General features: G+C 40.1%; 2 protein-coding genes across 9 annotated transcripts; one reads left to right on the top strand and one right to left on the bottom strand.

Moving 5' to 3' along the window:
• Positions 1-604: 604 nt before the first annotated feature.
• Positions 605-13,403, top strand: smcr8b (Smith-Magenis syndrome chromosome region, candidate 8b). Its single transcript, XM_046047040.1, has 6 exons — positions 605-1,336; positions 3,383-3,795; positions 5,182-5,942; positions 6,691-7,152; positions 9,006-9,510; positions 10,672-13,403. The coding sequence occupies exons 1-6, from the start codon at positions 1,151-1,153 to the stop codon at positions 11,141-11,143; spliced, it is 2,799 nt and encodes a 932-aa protein (XP_045902996.1). The 5' UTR covers positions 605-1,150; the 3' UTR covers positions 11,144-13,403.
• A 69-nt stretch (positions 13,404-13,472) lies between these two features.
• zgc:112980 (uncharacterized protein LOC503706 homolog) lies at positions 13,473-23,049 on the bottom strand. Of its 8 annotated transcripts, none has more exons than XR_006824752.1 (22): positions 22,933-23,049; positions 22,335-22,485; positions 22,138-22,246; positions 21,962-22,055; positions 21,206-21,356; positions 21,008-21,125; positions 20,280-20,405; positions 20,090-20,152; positions 19,875-19,997; positions 19,606-19,761; positions 19,453-19,506; positions 18,561-18,793; positions 18,406-18,485; positions 17,904-17,993; positions 17,727-17,804; positions 17,539-17,643; positions 17,205-17,310; positions 15,608-15,680; positions 15,427-15,434; positions 15,182-15,341; positions 14,011-14,060; positions 13,473-13,909 (listed from the first exon to the last, which is right to left on the bottom strand). XR_006824752.1 is itself a non-coding variant. In XM_046047041.1 (22 exons), exons 2-21 carry the CDS (start codon positions 22,474-22,476, stop codon positions 14,036-14,038), a joined length of 1,995 nt encoding a protein of 664 aa, XP_045902997.1. In that variant the 5' UTR covers positions 22,477-22,485; positions 22,933-23,049; the 3' UTR covers positions 13,473-13,909; positions 14,011-14,035. The 8 variants fall into 8 exon arrangements, 3 of the variants coding, with proteins under 3 accessions (XP_045902997.1, XP_045902998.1, XP_045902999.1); XR_006824753.1 differs by having other exon boundaries at positions 13,473-13,864; XM_046047041.1 differs by having other exon boundaries at positions 15,281-15,341.
• Positions 23,050-23,363: the final 314 nt, after the last annotated feature.

Genomic DNA, 23,363 nt, shown 5'->3' with positions numbered 1-23,363 from the left:
CTATGTTTCAGATTTTCCGTAATGTGGCTGTGTCATAATGATTGAAGAATTGGTAAAAGGTGAATGTTCATCCTCATATTGGCTATCTCGAACACATGACAGGGGGCAAAGGTTTTTTGTAGGCACAACAGTACTGGCAGACATCTGCATGAGGCAACAGCCCTCTTGGGAAGATGTAATGCAGGTTATAAATGTTGTAATATAGATTACTATTGCTACTATAATACTTACAGTGAATACTGGACATGCTGGAAAAGTCTGACAGGGAGAAACCAGTCGATTTAGACTTTCTTGTTGTAACTGGTGTTTGTATGGCCTATAAATGATTTGCTGTGCTGCAGCTGCACCCATATGTGGTGATTGGACTTTAATGCTTTGAGAACTTTAATAGTGTTTCAGAAAATGTGTCAATGCAATGCTGACCTCGAAAATATAAATTTTCACATAGGCTACTGAATCTGGGCAGGGCTGGACGTCCAACAACTTTTTGGAGAGATAGCCTAGATTTGAAACTGGGCGTATTTGCAGCGGATTTTCAAAAAGGAAATATTTTACTTTGAAACTAATGATCGGAAGTCTTCGGCTTAATCTCTGACTTAACTCCGGACCTTTATCCTGGGTTTCCATGAAGATCCGCTTTCGCAACAGAAGTGACCGGGCCACCGGCGAGTCCCCGGCCCGGCGTCTGTCACATGGCTAAATATGGGTGTAGAAAGGGGGTCAGTTTGCCGGGCAAATTCGTGACACCGAGGCACAAGTTTAAGGCAGAATGTTGGCTTAAACTAAAAAGAGGAACACAAATCCCGGGACAAAGGTTAACGTTATCTGATACCGTGTGACTGGCGCCCGCAGGGAACTTTCGCTTCTCCGTAAAGTTTTCTCGGGTGTCTGTTCCTTAAAACGCCGCTTGTTTACGCGACTCTTGTTGTCGAAAGGAAGCGGGTATGTTTTAAGTTTGCATTTGGTACAGCTCAAGTATCAGTCGCTTCATGACTGCGGACAACTGCGCAACAAGTTTGTCCGGCCTGAACAGCTGACTCACGGACTGAAGGCCGGGCGGCACCGGGACGTTGCGATGTTTGGTCAGTAGATCAGAGCGCCTGGGTGGACGCTGATAAACCTCCATGGGTTGAACCCTCACAGTCTGAAGATGATCGGGTCACCGGACCTGCTGGCCTTCACCGGCACTGAGGGGTTTGGGGAAGGAGAAGATGACAAGGAGGCCCAGGGTCTACCTGAGGAGTTTTCTGTACCCCTTTCATCTGCGTCCCACCCTTGGACCAACTCCGCTAAGTTTCACAGAGACTTCATATTGGTGGCTGAATTCTCAGAGCAGGTGTGTGTTTTTACTTTGGATTTTTTTTTTTTTTAAACTTCCTGCTTTGTGAATCAGATGAAGTTTTTCGGGAACCATTTAAACATAATCATCTGAAAGGGACTTTCACTTCCCTTTAGAGTTTTATGGTGTAAAACTTAAACATAAGATAAGATTTATTGATCCCCTGGGGAAATAGCTACTACATGTTAACAGCAGCATAAAAACAGACCAGATCAAGATACCAACAAGATAAGACCAGAGTAAAGAAAAAGTTATAGGCTACAGATATAAATCAATAGGAGAGACTAAACTTTATATAGAAAAAATATACAATAAATCCAAATAAGAAAGCTCTACACGACAAAAACAGGAGACGTAAAAGTGCTTTATATGCATTAATGTTCAGATTCCTGTGTGAAGAATATAATAGTATATAATTAATAAACAATTATGAGGTGTCGAAAGGTTCAGGCTAAAAACCAAAAGGAGACAGGGCCGGCTTTGTTGTCAGGGCCTGGAACAGTCTACCAGAGGAGATCACGCTCCTAGAGTCTGTTCCTGGTTTCATCTCTCTTTTTAAGACTCATTTATACAAAATAGTTTTCAATGTGTGATGTGCACATGAACAAAGATCCTCTCCCAGCCTTGACTGGATCTGTGTTCCCCAAAACATAGAAACCTAGATTGTGTAAATGATTATGCATCCCTTTGCTTGGGGCCCCGACGGTGCTGACTGTCCTAGGAGATAAAACCTTTCGTCCAGCTGATTTGTGTTTTAGTATTTCTCTGTTTATTCTCTTTTATTAATAAATTCCTCAGAGACAACAGTTTGTTGTAACTCAATTATTTGCTCAATCCCTCACCAGGAATAACATAATTTTCCATGACAGTTTTTATATTGAATTGTTACGGCAAGTGAGAAAATGCAGCATCATAACCACACTTGGTTATGATGCTGCATTTTCTCGACAAGATTAATGTTGCAGCACTGTTGTAGAAAAGGTGTCGCAACTGATAGTGAGTTGAACTTTATTTATTCAGGAAGTGTCATTGAGATTAAGATCTCTTTTGCAAGAGAGAACTGAAGTAATTACTTATACCGTTCACAGGATGAGGAGTCAGTTACACAGACAGACATGGCAAATAAAGCATTCACAAATGTTATTAAATGGATCAGCAACTAAAGGGTTAAGGTCTCTGAGGATTGAATGTCTAAGTAAAAAGGTGCACAGTACTGGAAATCAGTCTTTCCCAGTTCAAAGTTGGCTTTAGGAATCTTTAATACTAACCTCTCCTGTGATCTGGTGTCACGTTATTCACTTTGAACTGTGTCTAGTAACATGGCAACCTAGACCTCAAGGCCTTATACATGAAAACCCAGGTGTGCGGATGTCTTCGAGATGTCAGTGACAACATCCAACAAGGGCTGCAATGACGATGATAAATAATATCTATTATATTCTTTATTATCCCAATAGAAAATTGTTGCATTACAGCAGCAAAGTCACACATGAATCGCACAACAAACAAAATGAAGAACTTTAAACAAGAATTAAAACTAAGACCATTCTGTTACTATCACTTCATGTCATATCATGCACGAACCTGGCACATTGCACAGATTTGTTGTTAATTGTTGTTCTATTGTTATTTATTTTATATTATTTTTTATATTGTCAGTTGTATTATTTTTCTCTATTCTTCTGTTATTCTTATATAACTTGCATTTGTTTATTACATATTATATATTTCTACATCTATTTATGTCAGCTGAATGTCTGTCTGTGTGTAGCACCTTAACACCAAAGCAAATTCCTTGTATGTGTAAAACACTACTTGGCAATAAAGCTCCTTCTGATTCTGATTCTGTAAATAATGCAACGATAGGGACTGGTGAGTATTCTGTACATGGTTAGTGCAAGTTTAGTACATCCTGTATAATATACAAGTCTAAAAATTACAATAAAAACTCAAGTAACCCTCAATATTTTGTATTGTTTTATAGTCTAAGATAATCATTTGTATTGTATTACGTCTGTACAAACCTCTGCTGTATGTTTCCAGGTGGGACCCAAGCCTGTGCTGACGATACCCGACGACCCCAGAGTCATCGGATCATTTGACCTCAACCACTTCTCTGTTCGCCTCATGTCTGTGGACTACCAGGCGTCCGGCCCCGGCCACGCCCCTCCTGCATCCCCCGGCCCCCACCTCAACTTCAGCGAGGACTCCAAAGTGGTCCTGGGAGATTCAGCAGAGGACGCGTTTGCATACGTTCACCACATGACCCTTTATGACCTGGAGGCTCGGGGTATGGTGCGTCCTTTCTGCATGGCGTACGTGTGTTCAGACCAGGCGAAGCTGATGGAGAACTTCTCTGAGCTGTCGAAGAGCTTTTCTCAGGCCTCTGACAGCCTCAAGACGGGAAACAGACAAGCATTTTCAATGGAGCTGCAGAGAAAATTACAAGAGCTTGAGTAAGATTGGGGTACACTTTGATGAAATGATATAGTTGGAACTATGTATTAGGGTCTGACTGATACATCAGCATCCACCACTGGCTTCTTGGCCAATATTAGCTTATTACAGATATATCCATATTGGCAAATATGTTAACCAAGAACAAGACATTTAAGAACAGAAATACCAAAGAGATGTTATGTTGTTTATTTTAAAAACCTAACATTAGTTATATATCATTGATTTTTTCCCCCTCAACACTGCAATCAGCCTCAAAAATTCGGTATAAGTTGGGCTCTGCTAGGCTACATATTAATGAATAATGGTGCACACCAATGGTCCATCCACACATGTGATTTCACTTATTTGGACTGATTAGACCTTTTCAAAAGACCGTGTTGGTGTGTACAGACTCAGTCATTTTGCATGTTGAGAGGGGACAAATTAAACCTTTATCATTTTTAAGGTATGATCGCATTACATTTCCATCCTGCAAATATTCACCCTGTGTCCTTCTGACTTCTATTGAACTTAATATGATGAAAAATTCAAGTGTGCCTTCTATTTTGGTGCGAGCTATATCCAGCTGGCAGGTCAGAGTTCACCATTGCTCAACTTTGATTGGGGGGATGTGCTGCTTACTTTGTGTTTGTGTACTTGTGTACTTTAGGTATGCAGGGCAGAGCTCTGTCATGCTCCAAAATAGATGCACATGGTTTTGTACATACTCCACTGTTTGTTTGCGTGTGCAGATATGTTACACATGTGCAGTCGGTGCTTGTAGGTGCTCACAGTCGATGCAGTGAGTCACTGCTAAAATTTACAGACACAGACCTTCGTACCGATGCTGCAACCAATGATACTTTCATTTGTGATTTTAAGTACTTTTCAGATTAATTAGTTGTTTAGGCTAGAAAATGTCACAAAATGATGAAAAATTACTGTCTGAATTAATTGTCTGACCAACAGTCTAGAAACCAAAGATATTCAGTTTACATTGACATAAAACAGAGAAGAGTAGCCTAAGCTTTCCTAATCTAGTCTAATCTTTACATTTTAGAAACTGGAATCAAAGAATATTTGGAAATTTTACTTGATTCATGACTTAAAAGATTAAATTATATCAAAACAGTTGATTCATTTTATGTCAGTCCAGTCTATTTGAATAATTAACAGCTGCAGATGTGCATGCAGTTCTGTTTTTACTACACTTGACTGTCTGAACTGATCCTGCATGTGGAAAGGAGACAGGAAGGTGATAAACTTTAAGTTGGACCCATGTAATTAGGTGGAAAGTATAAATTGAGCTTAACACAGTAACTTTACACCCTTGAAAATCTTTTCAGCCTGGTGGCAAGTTACTATCAAAGTCAGCTGACAAACTCTCTCTCTGACTGTTGCAGGTACACACGGTTGACTCTACGACAGGAGACTGAACTTCTGAGGACGGCAAATGGGTTCACAGCAGTGGGAGAAAAAGCAGATGAGCTTGAAGCTGTTGAGCGCTCAATCTTAAATCATAGAGACCTTCTCCGGCAGGTCACTTCCTACCCAAACAGGAAGCTGAAACAGCCTGATTTCCTGCCCTACGATCCAGCTGACTCCCTCACTGATCCGACTGTTTTACTCACTCCTGAGCCATGTCCCCCCACCTTCAGCTCCACCTCTACTTCCTGCAGGTCTGAGCGCTGTCTGAAGCCTCTGCAGGAGCTTTGCAACGCCTACTTCCTGTCACTGATGAAGGAGCAGCTCGCTGACACAGAGCGCCGCCTACGTGGCGACAGGAGTGTCCTGCAAACTGCTCGTGTCACACATTCATTGTCCAGGAGGCTCACGCTCATCAACTTCCTGTTTGAGCTGTGGAGCCCAGAGGACGGAGATGAGGAGGATAGAGAGCGCACTGAGGCCGAGCTACAGAGGCAGACAGGGAGTAAGAGCAATCTCGAGGTGTTTCAATCACAACCAATGAGCCGGGAGTCGTTCTTCTCCTGTGTGGAGGAGATCCCAATAAAACTGGAGGCAAAAGATGGCAGGGCATTGACCCCTGACTCCATTGTTGCCAAGGAGATGACAGGGAGCGTGAGCAGCGGCGACAGCATTGAAGTGCTCGGGACTGAGAAGTCTTATCGGACTCAGCATGTCGTGGTTGGATCTGACAGAAGAGGTACGAAACAATGAGTTTGTTATTTAAATTGAGGATCTTTGGGTAGTGGCCTGGTGGAGGGAAAGAAAAGCAGCACTTTATAGATCTCACCTTAGACTCTGGGATTATGGTGACTTTTTTCAGCACATTTTACAGACTAACAATAAATGTGAAAAATAAAGTTGACATTGAAAATAATAATGAATTGCAATCCTAACTGGCAGCATTTTGTTTTATCCATCTTCTGTACACACAGGTGACTATCGGGCATTAACAGAAAGGGCCAAATGAACCATTTGAGCTTGTAATGTTTGTTAGCTAGATACAGTACAGATTAGTAGATTATGTATATATATAGATATATATCTATATATATAGATAGATGATAGATGTGTGTGTGTGAAATACTACTACTACTTTGATAAGTGATTAATCAGTCCTTGATCAAGCACAAATGCAGAACATTTGCTGGTTCTAGCTCAAATGTTTTATACATTTCTTTTGTTGTTGTGTGTCATTGTACATTTTGTAAATCCTTTGCTTTTGTTCTGTTGGTCAGCAAAACAAACCAATTGAAGATGTCTCCTTAGGCTGTGGGAAATTGTGATGGGAGTTTTTCTCTATTTTCACATTTTATAGATTAAGTGATTAACTAATTAACTGAAAAAAAAATCCACATATTAATCGAGCTGCAGTCATATAACAGCATATGCTCTCAAACATGCCTCTATTACAACTAGACCAACTGACAGCTCACTCTCTTCAACAGAAACACCAGCTGGGATGACGGACACCTCTTACAGACGACCTACAGTCGAAACAGGTGTCAAGTATGCGCGAGCGTACGCCAGACGAGCCAACAGTGAGGACAGCATCGAGGTACTGAGTACCACTGAGTCCATCTTTCCCGACGACCTCACCGCCATCACAGAGGAAGAAGCAGAGCACCAACCTCTGAGTAACGGCTTTAAGAATGTGCAAGACACGCTGACAGAGTGCAACTCTGATGATGTCCTCAGAGAGGTGAAGGCGCTGAATGCAAATGTAAATGAGCATGAAAATGAAGGGCCTGTTCAGGAAGATGAGGGTGGCGTTGACAGAGAGAAGTCCTTAAAGCACACAGGTGCTAGTGGTGGGGTTGTAATCCCAGCGGAGCAGGTCACTGAGTGTGTGAAGAGCAATCAAGTCCATGAAGACCGCAGTCCTGAGAAGACATCCAAACTACTGCAAGGTAACACATAGGCCTATGCTATGATATTCACATCTAAAGCCCCATTTAAACACAATTTAAGACTACGCCCACAGTTATTTGGCAAATTTTAATTATAGACTTTGTTTGCATGTGAAAACATAAACACTAGCATTTTTAGATTGTTTTAGTAAAGATCTCTGTTCACACTAAAATTTTACGACTTTTCCGCTGCTCCTGTTTAGAGGAGACCTTTGTCAATAACCTTGGTTTTTAAGTGTGTAAAACTAGCTTAGAAAGCAAAATGTAGGTTTTTAAAATCTAGCCATCCTAAGGTGCTGGTATGCTTTTGGGGGACTGTGTCCGATCATTTCAGTAATATTCCGTAACTGACATTTACACAGACTTCTCGCTGTGATTGGTCAGCTGTGTGGAGGTGAGAAAGAAACCCGGGTTTGATCTTATATCTCTAGCTCACGTTTTTCATCTGTTACACAACAATTTCATCATACCCAGTCCACTGCCTCTGGCAAACAGGAGACAGCTGTGAGGCCGGCAGACAAGCTAGAGACGAGCTAGAAACTCAGTCAAACTTGAATGGCAGCTGACAACAGCAGCCAGTCAGTGAACAGAACTGAGGATGTTACTGGATTGCAAAGTGGAAAAACATGGCGGCCTGGGTCAGAAGTGATCTCTTATTTTCATTAACTAAACAAAATTAATGAAAACTGTTTTTGGAAAAATTGAAAGAAATAGGCTTTTCGGCTACTGAACCTTTATTTGTAAACCACCGTGGCTGTTTCCTGAGGTGGAGGAGTTCTGAAAGGAGACGAGTGTCCCCCTAAATAAAAACACCCCACAGCAGAGATCAGTCAGCTGTCTGTGTGAATGCAGGATATTACTAACTGAAAAGTGGGATGTGAAATGATAACATATCAAGCGAAAGCAAATGATACACTTAAAAATGATACACACAGTAATTTATTCCATGCAGTAAATTACACAGTAATTACAGATACACGCTATACATTTGCAGTTATATTTTATCTGAGGATATTTTAATTAAGTTAGTTAGTTAGTGATTCAGTCATCATAAAACAATAATTGTAAACATATCACAGTGTAAACTCAAACAATATATAGTGACTAAAAAGGCTTAGGCTGAAGCAAAAGCTTATATATGCTGTATGCCTACCCACCTCAAAGGAAAAGGAAATAAAAAAAAATCAAACAAGATATAAGTAAAGACATTAATAACCACCAAAAATATCATGACAAACCATTTTCTTGAACACCTTTTAAAATTTTGAAACCACGTTCATTTCTGAGATCTGGGAAGATGGCATCAGAGCTACAGCAAAGTCTGATGGGACAAGAAAGACAGTTAGGTTATAAACAGGCCAGATTATCTAAACCACTTGACATGGAGGTGCAGCAGAAATACTGATCTTTCTTCATGAATATGTGCACAAGTAAGGAAGGTCAAAGTTGAATCAGGACGTCAGTCTGCAAACTGTGAAGGATGCTTACAACAGACAGTTGCCTTGGTTTTCTCTTCCAAATAGAAAATCTGTCTGACTGCTCATGTTTCTTATTCTGTTGGGCATATGTGTATGTATTTATGAAAATCTCAGTAATAACTTGGTGAGTCCAATATAAGTAAGTAAGTAAACTTTATTTGCGTAGCTCTTTTCAAAGACACTAGTCAAGTGCTTTACAAAAACATTAACATACAAGAACAAAATCAGAGGATGAAATGAGCGTCCGAGCCACATGAAGAAGTGAGCTAATAACATTATTACTGACAGGAATGAGGGACAAATTATGAAAATAAGACCTAGGTTGTAATAAATATATCCTTAAATGTGTATTAAAAGTATTGTTACTGTTATCAGTTGAAGAAGCATTGGAGTCGAAGCCTCAATGGTCTGCAGTCCATCAGAAGGTGCAGTCGGTGCCTGACCTTCATGTGAACTTCGCCCTCCATGTTGCCCTGGCGGAGGTTGACCGCTGGTCTCCTCCATGCGCTTCTCTCAGGCTGCTCAGCATCGACGAGGCGTCTGACTGCACCAGCATCACCGGCTCCTCAGACCTGCCTTCCCCCCCTCAAAATATCTACAGCACCACCCGCTCAGACAAGAAGAGGAGACGGAAGGCTGGACTCAGGGCCCTCAGGTTCCTCAAGCAGAACTCGTTCGCCCAGCATGCCGTGTTTTGCCTCCTGAGCGGCCGGCCGCTGGTTGTCATCGGAGGAGACGAGAGTTTGGTCAGAAAACTGGTGGACGCTTTGAGTCTCTTCTTGCCTGCTCCTGGTCCTGATGGAAATGCTGTGATGCCGTGTTTGACTACGCCGCTTCAACTGACCGACCTGCTCACCTGGAGACTGATCGGAATCCACAGGTACTCGATGAGAATCAACTACTGTTGATATTTTGCCATATTTTACATTTTGTTTTAGGTCTTATCCATTATTTTTACAAAATTACAATGTGTATGTTGACATGCCTTGCCATCTTTTCTTGGTTGCTTCCTTTTGTTTGACTAGGCCCTTTGTAAACTGTCTACAGAGGTGTGCCCACAGAGAAATACCTTACACTACAAAAGTAAATGATAAAGTAAATGATACAAAGTAAAAACCGGTTTATTTAAGCTGCTAATATTTGATACATTTCTCTTAGTTGTGAAGTTCCCTTGATGTCTTAATAGGGAAGTTTCAGAAAATAATAACATGCACCTAAAAAGGGAAACTACATTGGGGAGAAAGAGAATCAGCAAGTAGACATTTACTATTTGTTGACTGACTGAAAGACACCACTCGCAGTATTTGAACAACTCTACAAACTATGGCATCAAAACACCTCTCACTCACAGAAAATACATCTTAATGTTCACCAACTGTACCTTCTCTGTATTAAAGCTGCTCTAATCAATATTTTTATACTGACATTGTGGATGTGTAATGTGAAAGGTGTTACCAACCTCAGCTCTATGAAGCATTTTAGTGTCTTTTAAGCTCTTTTTTCATTTTAATTTTGGTTTTCCGGCTGGCATCTTAACTGTTTTGGTTTGGCTCTCACTGCTCGGATCATAATTTCCAGTGAAGCGCTGATAAACCGACTGTACGCTACCTGCTCAGCACCAAACAGCAGACAGAGTTAGCAACCAGCTGGTGAACTTAGTGGAGCACTGAACAGCCAGATGTTTCCCTCAGGAGTCTGTGGTGGGGACCAACACAGAGCATAGTGAATATATACTTAGCAGCAACTCCTAATGAATGCCTATGTTGCCCTGTGAATAATCAACATGTAAATAATCAACTGTTACATGCCATATAAACTTTTAAGATTTGTAAGGTGTATTATTCTTTTGAATAATTGTGCATGTCACTGAAGGAGCACAAAGTTGACCCCTTTCCTACAACAAGTCACAAAACTTCCCCTTGTTCAATACTGTCAGTTTCCTGTCTTTTAATGCAAACCGCAGAAATATATCTTGATGTTTTGTGGCAATGGTAACAACAAATGAAAACTAATGACTAACTCTGTTTTTCTTTTTGACCAGATCACCCTCCAGCTCTTCATCCGGCATTCTTCACTCTCTGACGCGCTACAGTCGTTACTTGGCCCTGTTGGACATGGACCAGAGGACGCTGCACTGCCCGTCGTACTCCGGCTCTCTCATCGGCAGACTGGCCGACCCTCACACTGGCATCTGCCGGGGTATCACCTATCTGCTGCACCTGGATAGCTGCCTGACTGCACTTGCCAACAAGGCTCTGCTGTACACATTTAATCCTTCTTTACAGCGTCCAAACACTGCTGGAGGGAGCAGTGGTAACGAAGACGGGGACTTCCTGTTCAGGAGAGGATTCTGCAGCAGTGAGGATGATTTGAGAGTGATGCATTTCCTGTCTGACCTCATCAAACAGCGCCACGCAGGACGTGGACCACCAGTTTTAAGATTCACCTACTGCTCATTGCACCAGCACAGAAATACATATGCAACAGAAAAACACCAGATGAACAAAATCTAAAAAATCTGGTCATGAAGATGGTCTTTTCTAATACTTACAACAAAATAAATTTCATTTCATTTTGACTGATACAAGGAAGTGGGTAAACTGCAACTGTGGACATATTAAGACCCATTAATCATGCTTAAATATTTTTATCTGCAGTGTAATATGTTAGTGTGTATGCATGATTTTTACTCCACGAACTGTACCTTAGGATTGCTGGATACAATGCACTAGTGCCTCACTGGCACCAAAGACTTTCACCTGATGGCAGCCGCTACAGCTCAATTACAAGACTTTTTGAAATATTTAAAATGAAGGCTTATTACTGAATCACATGTGAATTCTTTGCCATTTATGCTAGAGCCACGTATGAAAACCGATCTGTGATTATCCATCTGCCAGCGTGGTATTATTGTTTGTTGTTCAGGGGTTTTCAAAGTATGAGGCGGGCCTCCTTAGGGGGGCTCCAAACAGTTTCAGGGGAGACTCAGTGAATGGAAGTGAAACAATATAACATTACTTATTGAATTAGTAATCAAATGAAGATCACAGAATAGCCAACACGTGAGATTTCAGGGATACCGCAGTTTCTGGGAACTGTTTTCCTCCCATCAGACTCAGAAACGTATAAATGCCTTAGGACAGAACTATTTGGTGTTGTCGGAAGTTATGTCAAACAGCAATATTAGGCTATTTTGGCTCAAATGTTGAGTTTCTATGGGATCAAATAATATAATCATGATCCCATAGGCATCCCGGAATTGAGCGAAACTTACCATGTAAGTGCCCAAGTTTTGTCTGCAGTCTCAGACTTTGAAAACCTCCTGTTGTGGTTTGTTGATCCCGGTGGTTAACTAAACCCTTGACTGTAACTAGTCTGTCAGGTCTGACGCGCTCGCGCCGTTTAGCTTTTAACCAGTTTAGCTGCAGTTTCAGTGGGTTCAGACTGGTTCTCTCAGGATTTACACCAGCTGTAAACCAGGTTTAACATGATCGCTCTGTTAAAACAAGCACAGGTTCAGCTGAATTGCCAATTCCACTGTACGCCAGATCTACTTCCAATATCTCAGTGTTAGTCTACATTAAACTGTACTAGGACTTAATCTGACAAGTTGATTGACTGAGTGCTTTAGTTTAACCTCACCTGCCTACTTTACTAACAAACTGCAGGCCGTCAGCCAAGAGGCTACTGTTAACTGGAAAAGTGGGACATTTTTGGAAAATATGCTTATTCACTGTCTTGCTGAGAGTAAGGGACTCTCGCCAAATACTTTTTTAAGCACTGGAGAAGAAATTGTTTTTTATTTTGGTAATAGTTGTCTTTTGTATTCGTTTTATGTAGCCTGTTTATTTTATTTTCAAAATTCTAAATTTATCTCCCACATATATCTCAACCTCATTATATGCAGATACATTATCTGGATATTAAATGATCTGATCTTGCCTTTGTGTTGTTGCCCGACTCCCTTTACAAAAAAATCTTAGTTTTGTGAGTTGTTAATTTAGGGGAAACTTTATAAACTTTGTGAAATGCTGTCTACAACAAATTCTTAATTCTGTCCCCTCTTGTAAATTCAGCAAATGTAAGAGCTTAAATGAAGTTATTCCTTTCTTTCTCCCGATGTATGTACTCTGTGACTGGATGCATTAATATTACAGTTATTTCTAACTGTACATCATTCATTTCCCACCTTTAATTTTTCACACAGCTCTGTTGAATAACACGTCTTTTGGGCTGTCATGCCAGAGTAGACATATAATCAGTGATCAGTCTTTTTCAGCCTTCTTGCTTGCTATATTTTATGTGAGATTTGTTGTTGGTGGAGAATCCAGGACGTAACTGCTTCTTGTTGATGAGAAAGCAAATAAGCACATTTCCTAAAATGTCTAACTTTCTGTAGAAATTTGTCTGGAAAAAAGTATCCTGAATCTAGACTTTAGATGAACTACACATCACATTATGCTCAGTTTGTCTTGCATTCATGACACCTTACATGGTGGCAGATATAATTTTTATCCTGGATAGTCACTTGAGATGCCAGTTAAACCATGTGTAGACTGCAACTGCTGAACCTCAGTTCATACAGGTAAACAACTTATTGCACCAAGTGATTTTTTCCAGTTTAAAAACTTTGCTTCAACTCTAAACTGCAGCTGAGATAATAAGCGCATCAGCCTCCTGATTTTTTATAGTCCTTGGTTTTACACTGTATCTTTGTTTATGCAAATATGAGCCGAGTGTATATTTACTCTGAAAATAAAGTCATATATTTTACAATGGGATTCTAAATTATTTAATAATTCAGTGATCCTGAGCAACAAACTCTTTATTTTCCTTTTTTCCCCTGTCAATGTTCACATTTATTTACCAGCACATGATTTCGTTTAAAATACGTGAGATATCCAGAGGTATTGTCCATACAGTGATTAACATAAACACAGCTTAATTAAAATAAAACAAAAACCCACACAGTGCAGAAATAAACTTGTTTCCAGTTTAGACCATCAGCATACTAAGCAAACACTGATCAAGTCATTAAAGAATGTAGCAACATTAAGTGTCTCTACAATGTTATTGTGCTGTATAACAATGAGGATGTGTTTAAAGTCTCTTCATCCGTCTATTGACACCTGGTCTGTCCAGGTAAATTGACTTCTGTATATGTATGAACCGCTGTCCAACACACGTTCATCTGTCGCTCATCCAGTTCTTCACTGTAGACTACTGGACCCAGTCTAGGAGAGAGTTTGCCAGGAACATCAGCACGAAGTCAGGCCCAGCTACAACAATCAGCGTACAAAAATAAAAATGTAATTCATTAAGCTGTTGTTTAACAAGAGGCTTCATATTAAATGTTTCAGATGAATTAAGTAACACTTACAGTTTGGTTTTATGTGCAAATGGAGCTAACAATGCAAGAGAGGATCAGGGCTGAAGGAAAAAAAAATAAAAAAATTTTTTAAATGACACATCCACTCAGACTATTTCAAGCCATTTACTAGTACCAGCGCTGACATGAATTAACCAATTCATCAATTAGTTGAAATAATTATTCTCACATTTGTGATGCACTGATGGGATATGATGGATCAAATCAGCACAGAGACTGTACTTATTAAACAAATCAGGTTCAGGCCAGATGTGACCGACTTTAAATACAATATCTTAGTCGTTGTCTTTACAAAAGTGTGGCGTTCGAATAGGGTTTCACCATAGGCTGTATATAAAAAGGGTTTCACAGTATACCATTAGTATGAAAACTGACAGCTATACGGTATTGGAAAAAAGACATACTTCCATTTAAAAAATAAATAATAATAAAAGGTTTCAAGTTGTCAGTTTGTGAATTATAATGAAGTGTTAAGTGTTTGTTCTACCCCCCCCGCCAAAAAACCTTCTGTTTTCATTCCTTTAAGGTCATTGTAACTGATAATAACAAAACAACAATATGAAACCATGATATTTGAGATCAGTTACAGTGAAAATCTTATACTGTCCATAAACATCATTTAATTGTACGGTCTATGAACAATGTTGGTATATGTAAAACTCCAGAGTTCTGAAGGTTTCAGCTTTATTACCTAACACATAGAAGAATGATCGCAATCACTCCCATACAGGGAATACAGATATTAAATTGAAAATAAAAAAGGAATGGGATTAATGCTCCATATCACCCATCATCATTAAATTTGATTTTAGAATTGGTATCACTCGAGAGACAAAAAATAAATAAATCTGTGCTCATTCTGTGAAAAATGACTCGTGCACAACAGCGTTAAGGTACCCTGTGGAGGTTTCCACAGCTAATGCTGTGTGGAGTAATGCTTAGCATGTCAGACATTCCTCGGATTAAAGCTATTCCACTGATAGCTGGCTGGTTTTGGTAATGGGCCAAGAAATTGAGCAAACAACTAGCAAAAGGCAAGAAAGAGGACAACTGTTATTAGATGTAAACAATGCAAGTTTAGTGTTTTATGAGGACGGCAAAGTACTGGACACATTTGGAAGGCCTCAGGTGTGCTTTAGTGACAAATCTCCAAAAAAGGTACCTTCATTTAGACTTTGCATTAAAAAAAGTTCTCTCTCCCTCTCCCTCCCTCTCTCCCCCTCCAGAGGAAGGATCAGCCGATGAGAGTTGTGGGACTTACAGCTGACACTGCGACGGGGCCTTCACTTGGGAGGAGTACAGTTTAACTGCCACTGGACTGCCTACATTAGGAAAACAAGAGGGTTAAATCAACACCACCACATTCACACATCGTGACGGATCACCATATGTGACATAGAAACTTACAGTAGGTGCTGATCACCACCACATCAGGAGAGGTCATGGAAAACAAGGAAACAGATTACAGCCACGAACGTTTACAATCCAATACAAAAAAAAGGAAAAGAGAAACTCTAGTATGAACTTTTCAAGCTCAAATGGTTGTGGTGCTTTTGTTGCAGCAAGTTATGAATTAAATACAACTCACTGGTCCCAGGTCTCTGTTGAAGAAGGCAGAGAGGGTACAATGGCAAGAAGAAAGGGTAACAAAGAATCCTCATCTGACAAACACAGAAAAACAAAGACATTCTATGTTTAGTGGCGGTGTTGTACCTCAAGGCAGACAATTTCTGTTCCATCAGAGTCGTTTCATCTTCATTCACAGACACAGTGAAGAGATTTTGACCCCTAGTGGTACTGTAGAGAGACGTTTTGATGTGTCTTTATTTGTATCTCGTATTGTATGAACATGCACGAGGACGCACATGGACACCACGAGCGCAGAGCTGATGTTACACAAATCTCTGCTGACTACAGAGGGCAGCAAGTCAGTTGCAGTACGGGCAGATAAAAACATGACGACGATGATTACCACAAGCTTTGTAATAAATGCAGATTTTAAAACAAATAAAAAGGCTGTGCGAATAGTTTCATTATAAGAAATGTATTTAATAAGCTTATAGAAAGGTCTCAATATGCCAAGTGTTTGTAGGTGTTTTGAAGGGGCACAGCAGGAGCAAAGCAACACGCCTGCCGTCATCGAGAGGGGCGACTTATGAAGAGAATGGCACACACACTTTGAGACACACTCTCTGCTTGGACAGATTCATGTCAATTACATATTTGTTTGGTTTTCAGGCACTTCTGTATTAGTATATGTCAGATAGTTCATGTGAACGCTATTTACAAGAAGTAAGCTGAAACAATTATTTGATCGACAAAATTAATCTGTCAACTATTTTGATTATTAATCACTAAAGTTATTTAATAGAGCAAAAATACCAAGAATTCACCGGCTACAGGCCCTGTTCTAGTTCCTTATGTGAATACTGCTGGTTTTGTTTGTCTATATGAAGACATCACCTTGGACCCATGCAGACTGTGATGAACATTTTTAATAATTAATCGACTGATCAAGAACATAATTGGTAGATTAAATCGATGATTAATATAATGCGATGTAATAATGTGACATGAACAGGCCATTCAAAACAGAGCTTCATAGTAGGGATGTTCTGAATAAGTGGTTTTTGGCCATAATCCCAATTAGAGTCCTTTAAATATCTGCTGATACAGAGTTGGGTCCGATACACAGATTTGATTAAATATGTATCGGACACATTTAAACAACAACAACAACAACAACTGAAGTCTGCATAACCTGATACACCTTGAATTTAACAAGCAACTTGATAGATTAAGTTAATAGGCTTAAATTATGGATATGAATTAATTGGGAGAATGAGACACCTGACACAATCAGATAGAGAGATGCATCGTTGTTGGGTTCGTTGGAACTACAAAACACTCAGCGCTCTCTTGGTTGCACAGCGGCGTTACAAAACTGAAGGGTCTTCCCTCCTAAACAAGCTACTGAGAGTACCAGACAACTGTTGGATTCTGCTTATGTACTGAGGGTCACAGAACCGACAACGAGGTCATTAGAAGCATACTGAGGTAAAGGAGTAGTGGTATTGCATGTTGGTGCAGTTCCAACATGTTGCCACTGGAGGCCACTAAAGAATGCAAATAACATGTTAGGTCTAGTTTTGTTCCTGTTGCTGGATCTCATGCTGCCCACACACCTGTTGTGTTTTCCAGCTCCTGTACGATTTCAAGTAAGAAGGAGTTGAGGCGTTCTTTGCCGGAGGACAAACTCTCCCACAGCCATTCGAGAGCCCACTCATTACCCTGAGAGACAGAAATGTTATTAGATAAGACCTTTTAAGAGCCTCATTTCAGCTTCATGGCTCCTCCAGACATGTTCAAAAAGTTCAGTAAAATATTTCTTCTATCACGAGATGTCGTCATCATCATCACTATTGCTACAACAACCTCAGAAATATAGGAGGTGATAAGGAACATGGAAACAGTGATTTGGAGTAATTGTCTACAAACATGACATGAACAGGAGATTACCTTAAATGTATTGAGCACAGGGATGGCTGGACTCAGAGCAGCATTAAGGATTCTCAAACCTAAAGCCCCTGTTACCAACAGCAACATTGCTTGATCTGGGTACACCTGTGGACATATATTAACAGTTTATTTCCCTACTCACTTGTAACCTCTATGGGTTTTAGAGTACGCAATCATAACACACTCACCTCCTGAAAGAATCGTGGGATCTGTATGTTTAACCCAAGCTTGTCGAGCAGTATCGAATTCACAACATCCTTCGCTTCCTGCAGTCCATGAAAGACAGAAAATACATAATGAAAACACTGCCACTAAAAATGAAATTAGAGTATAGTAATAAGAGTTAGTAATCAAGAAATACATACTTGTAGAAACTGCGGGCTCGGTGCTGGAAGAGCGGTGAGTGACCCACAAGGTGTGTTGACGATAGTGAGTAATTGGGTCCAACACTCAGACTGGATCAGAAAGGTATCAGATGTACAGTCACACACTGGAACATGCTCAACAAGGCCAACTTTATTTATAGAGCACATATAACCATCTGTTAGGATTTTTGCTTTTAGATATTTCATTACAGAAAGTGTATGAAACCCATGACCAAAATAGTCACATGTTCTGTCCCTGTGTTACTTATGACTGGAATTATAGAGAATTTTTTGCTGGGGACGTCCTGGAACACCCACAAAGACCCCACTTGGAGAACAACTGACCTAAAACATTAAATAACTTGTGTTCTAGATGCCAGGATGGTACACAAGACACTTCACAAAAGTAGAAAGTTGCATCAAGTCTCAACACTAATTAGACTTATGACTATCAATGACTCACAATTTGATTTCTAAAAAGCAAAATGAACAGTAGACTCACATCATTGAAGACATCAGAGCAGCTTTTTTGAACACCGAGAGCATACCTCACCAGCGCAGTACGCGTCAGTGGCACAGCATCTAGAAAGGGGAGGAAGTTCCACTTTTCTTTTTTTTCTGTTATGAGTAAAAACCTATTATTTATCCAAGCCTGACCTTTAATTGGCTCCCAAACTGCATCAGGATAGCAGAGCTGTGCGGGTGTGTGACTGACAGTCAGCTTTGGCGCTGTTCCTGTGTTAAAGATGCGTAAATAAAAGAGGAAGAGACGTGGAGTGAAGCGGGAGGCGGGGGCGTTCACTAAGGGCAACAAACTGTGCAGAGCAGCCATCAAGTCCCCTTCCATGCACTTGAAGAATGGGATGAGGTCTTGTACCTGCTGGAGGCTACTGGAGAAACACATTAAATGCAGCAAGTCACTAACCTGATGACAGCAATCATGTCTAAATAATACATAACTATGTACGAGATTTTATTTTGAAAGGTTATAGTTGAAATGATTATTTTTTTAAACAAGGGCCTGAATATTCATGTGCTTTGTTTTGTATCTACAATCAAAGTCATTTTAAAATGTGTTTTAGCAGCACATATTCAAGTTTTGTAAAACTTTTTGAAAATTGGATTTGTTTATATACACAACATTTATTTGCTAAGTGAAAAGTCACTTCAAAGTTTGACTCATCTGAAAGAGAACAAAAGTCTCTTATTCAAATTAGCAGGTTTGCTGATAAATGTAATTTTTAGATCATTGATCTCAGCATGTTGAATGTTCAATACTTAATGAACGTTGTTTGGGGGAAAGATCAGACTACTACATTATAAAACAGGCGATAGTTGAGAAAACTTTAACCAGAATTAGAACAAGGAAACTTCATATTGTGAACACATTCAGTCTATAAACACATACTCTGGCTTTGGGAACTTTATTGATCTTAAATAACACTAACAATTTTAAAATCTCACTTCTCTCCACACTAGCATTTTCATACTCAGTACTGATTTGAAGCATTTGTGGTTACTTGACCCAAAAAAAACAAAAACAACTCACGGTCCGGAACCATAAGTCTGGACGACTCGCAGGTAGCGACACAATTCTCTGTACCTGCAGACAGTAAAAACACAGCCAGGCCTGGTTTAATTTGCAGTTGTAAAAGGTAAGTATGTGTGTGTCTGTAAGTGTGCATGTATATCCGTTTTGTACCTCTGCTGTCGCTGTAGTTCTTCTGTTCTCAATCGAACTACAGTAATGTGTTCAATCAGGACATCCTTCTTGCCTTTGTCTTTGCGGACACCCGACACGTTCTGCCCCTTCAGCACAGACACTAGAAGGACATCATCCCAAGGACGAACACACAGGCTGAAGCGCAAACACGCACATGAAGTTATAAAAAAAAAAAAATACACAAAAAGACTTTAATGTGGAACTTTGGGGATAATAAAAAAAAAAAAAAACAACCCACACACACATACCTGTCTCTCGTGCCCTTCAGGGCAGCGGGGGAAATGTATGTCTTGTAAAAATCCTGAAGTTTGTGGGTGAACTCTAGCGTAAAACCAGCTAACACCATCTGTGTCTGCAAGGACGTTATTACCCTGGACACACACACACACACACACACACACACACCCCTTAGTTATAGACAGGACACAAGATGGCTTCTGTTTCTGTGTGTGTTCCTGTGTACCTCTGCATTAATGCCACTTTAGCCTGCTCAACACTAGCCATGGGAGAGAGTAAGGAGCAGTTGCTGTAAAGAACAATATCAAATGAAGAACATTAATACACCAACTATTAAAAAAATAAAATAAAACTGAAGATAACCTTAAATCTAGAACAGGAATAACAACTCTGTGTGTGTGCGCGCGTGCATGTACCCCGAGATTTGAAAATGTTTAACAATCTCCTTAGCGGCTCCCAGTCTCATGATGGCAGCAGCTCTGCCGCCCTGTTTGTCCGCTTCGTCCAGGAACGATGACACAAACTTGTACACAGGTGTGTAACTGCAAAAACAGAACGTTTAAATCTAAAAATGTCACTTTTAATTTATTACAAATGTAAGTGCTGGGAATGTGGCACAATTTAAAAGTTGGTACTTGCCACTGTTCATGTTCCTTCCATTCCATCTCGTTACTTGGTGGTGTATTTTTAACCATAATCTATGGTAGGATTACTCTGCCAGTTCATCGCTTTGGTCCAAATTAAAATACACCGTATGGCCAAAAGTATGTGGACGTAACATTTTTCTACATGGCGAATCTCACAACAACTGGATGGGCATTTGGTAAAGATGTTAATGGATGAAGATGAATCGATGAAACAACTTTCACTCAGTGGTCAACTGATCATGTTTTTCAATGGCCTATGCCAATATTTAGAGGACAGTATAAAAATTTATATTTAACACCATCCAGTAATGGTTTTTGATTAGATAGACTTTCATTTAGAATTATATGTTGGCCTATGCTGATTATCTCAAAATGCAAGCTATCAGCTTTTCAATCCCTATTTCAGGTATTAAACAAACCATCCGATATGTAAATGGTATGAGATCTTCTGAACAGTTTTCTTTCAACATTATGGACAGCTCAGTTCCGTCACTCACTCGTAGACGAGGACTCGCTGGTTCGTTTGACTCGGACCGTCTTCCTGAGTAATCTTTCCCCTCAGGAAGGAAAAAAACTCTGTAGAGAGCCCTTGTCTGAAGCTGTGCAGCGTTGTCTCTAGACAAGAGGAACACCAACTCAGTGGCAGTGAAATGACATGTAATTAACAGTCTTGCAACAAGTGGCTCAGTGAGTACCTGCATGTCGGAGGTGATCATCTATTTCAGACAGAGTGAGGTTGAAACTGTTCAGTTCTCCCAACAGCTGGATGTTTCTGAGGTTGCTCCAGAACTCACTCCTCTTGTGGCTGTTGCAGTGACACACACTGCTCTTACACCACAGTGAACACTGTACACACACACAAAAAAACTAAGGCAAAGTTTTAAATTATCTTTATCTATCAACAAATGTGTTCTTTTTGTCCAGAGCACTGCTGCTGCTGAAGGTTTTTTGTTAAATTTAAGGTCACTCTGAATAAATCATCCAATAAATGAAGTTCAATCAGATGCATGTTCGCAGTTTCTTGTTAAAAATACAATTACAGAAAAACTAATAAAATAATACATGAGAAATGGCTCGGAAGCACAGGATAACTCTCGTGATGATAGAGACACTATTCTGTATTTTGCAACATGATTTATCAGATCTCTGTAACTGAAGGGACAAAGCCGCTTGTGCTTTATTGTAAAGGTGTTTCTGTTTTAATGTTATAACAGTGCTGCTTCAAGCCATTCAGTGACATTTCTCCTCTTAACTTTAAAGACGACCATCAACAAAAGCAATGTAAATGGCAAAATGCTTCCGTGTCCTATGGTGGCTTGAATTGATGGTGCACATTTTGAAGAGGTCAAACATTACGCATGAAAGCTGAACATTGTGTAGATTAGATGAGTTTTGATGCGTTTGTGCTGTGCACTACTCTCAACAGTGAGTCAGACTAAATCAACACATACTGTTGACGCCAGCTTGTCGCAGATGTAGCAGAAGCACTGATCACACATGAGTTGGTTACTGGCCACATGAGTGTCGACGACACAGTCTGTAGCCCTGAGCGGGACAGAAGAGAAGCAGTGTGATTATCTGTAACGGAGGGACAGCTTTGATTTGAGTGAGTGTGCAATTTACTCACGTGAAAGGATATATGGGACAGTCATAGCGAGCGTGAGGCAGCACCTCAGCACGGCGGGAGAAGGTAACAACCAGGTCTTCATCCAGTGCAGTGGGAGATAAAGCACAGTCTGAAACACAGAGGAAGACCAGCTGATGACTATAACAACCTACCTACATCACAAACAGGCTGGTGGTGAAGGGAAACTCAGTTGTCACCAATATTCTTCACGTCTTTGTCCTCCACATCCACGATGAGAACTGAGGGTTCACTGCAGGATATGTCATCTTCAAGGCATTCCTCAACATCATCATCATCACTGAGGATGATTATTTCTCCAGCACCCACCGTTGTACACATCACAAATGTCTAGCACAAGGGAAAGGGAAAAGGCAATGATCAACTCACATGTATAACATTACCTGGTTATTGAATGAGTGAGTCACACATCAAACTCTTCTTGTTCCTCACTGAGAGTTTACAGGCTTGGCTGGTTTGTTAGGATTTTGGGAGACCCGGGTTCAAGTCAACAACATTTACAGTTACATTTCATCTGTATGAGAAAACGGCTGCGTGATTCTGTAGCGTTGACGTTCCCACTAACAAAATACATGATTGTTTTCTTAGTTTTAACAAGCTAACGTTAGCTAGCGAAAGTTACTTTCCCCAAGGCAGGAAACAGAAAGTTAAAAACAGTTTGCAGAATGCACCCAAAGCGTTAAAGCTTCTCTTCTTTGCTGCAAAACAACAGTAACGTAAACCGATATAAATACGCTTAAATAACAGTTTTAGTTATGTCACAAACAGTTATCTTACCTGTTGTATCAAAATAAATAAGTTGATTTTGGCGCCCGGCGTTCTCACCGGACCGGATGTGACGTTTCTTCTTCTGTTTCTTCTTTGTCGGCTTTATTGCCGGTTGGTGTGTTACCGACAGCTACTGAACTACAGTGTGGCGACGTGGGATGAATACAGAAAGGCAAAAAAGATTCATGAATAAATCAATAATTAATAATTAAGTGGCTTTTTTAATACCATCTTCTTCCTTTTAATTTGCCCCTTTAATGACAACTACTGTGCTCGAGTGTGGAGCAGTGTTCGTTACCCCATATAAATAAATAAAAATATAAAATGAAATACTATTTATCCACCGAGTGTCCTTGAGTGACTGGAGTACTTTGGACCACTTGATAAATTTATAATCAAAATACTTGAGTATTTTTGATTGTAAAAAAATTTGATTGTAC

This window comes from Micropterus dolomieu, linkage group LG04 (assembly GCF_021292245.1).
Source record: "Micropterus dolomieu isolate WLL.071019.BEF.003 ecotype Adirondacks linkage group LG04, ASM2129224v1, whole genome shotgun sequence".
Taxonomy (NCBI): Eukaryota; Metazoa; Chordata; class Actinopteri; order Centrarchiformes; family Centrarchidae; genus Micropterus; species Micropterus dolomieu.
The sequence above is the reverse complement of the archived record's forward strand: the minus strand, read 5'-3'. Positions and strand labels throughout refer to the sequence as shown.

Bases quoted from the DNA above. Each gene is read 5' to 3' on its own strand.
- smcr8b (XM_046047040.1), top strand. From the start codon at position 1,151: ATGATCGGGTCACCGGACCTGCTGGCCTTCACCGGCACTGAGGGGTTT. The intron at 3,796-5,181 runs GTAAGATTGGGG...TGACTGTTGCAG, and splicing joins AGAAAATTACAAGAGCTTGA to GTACACACGGTTGACTCTAC. The intron at 5,943-6,690 runs GTACGAAACAAT...TCTCTTCAACAG, and splicing joins GGTTGGATCTGACAGAAGAG to AAACACCAGCTGGGATGACG.
- zgc:112980 (XM_046047041.1), bottom strand. From the start codon at position 22,476: ATGTGTACAACGGTGGGTGCTGGAGAAATAATCATCCTCAGTGATGAT. The intron at 22,247-22,334 runs GTGACAACTGAG...TCTGTGTTTCAG, and splicing joins CAAAGACGTGAAGAATATTG to ACTGTGCTTTATCTCCCACT. The intron at 17,805-17,903 runs GTATGTATTTCT...CATGGACTGCAG, and splicing joins CGAGCCCGCAGTTTCTACAA to GAAGCGAAGGATGTTGTGAA.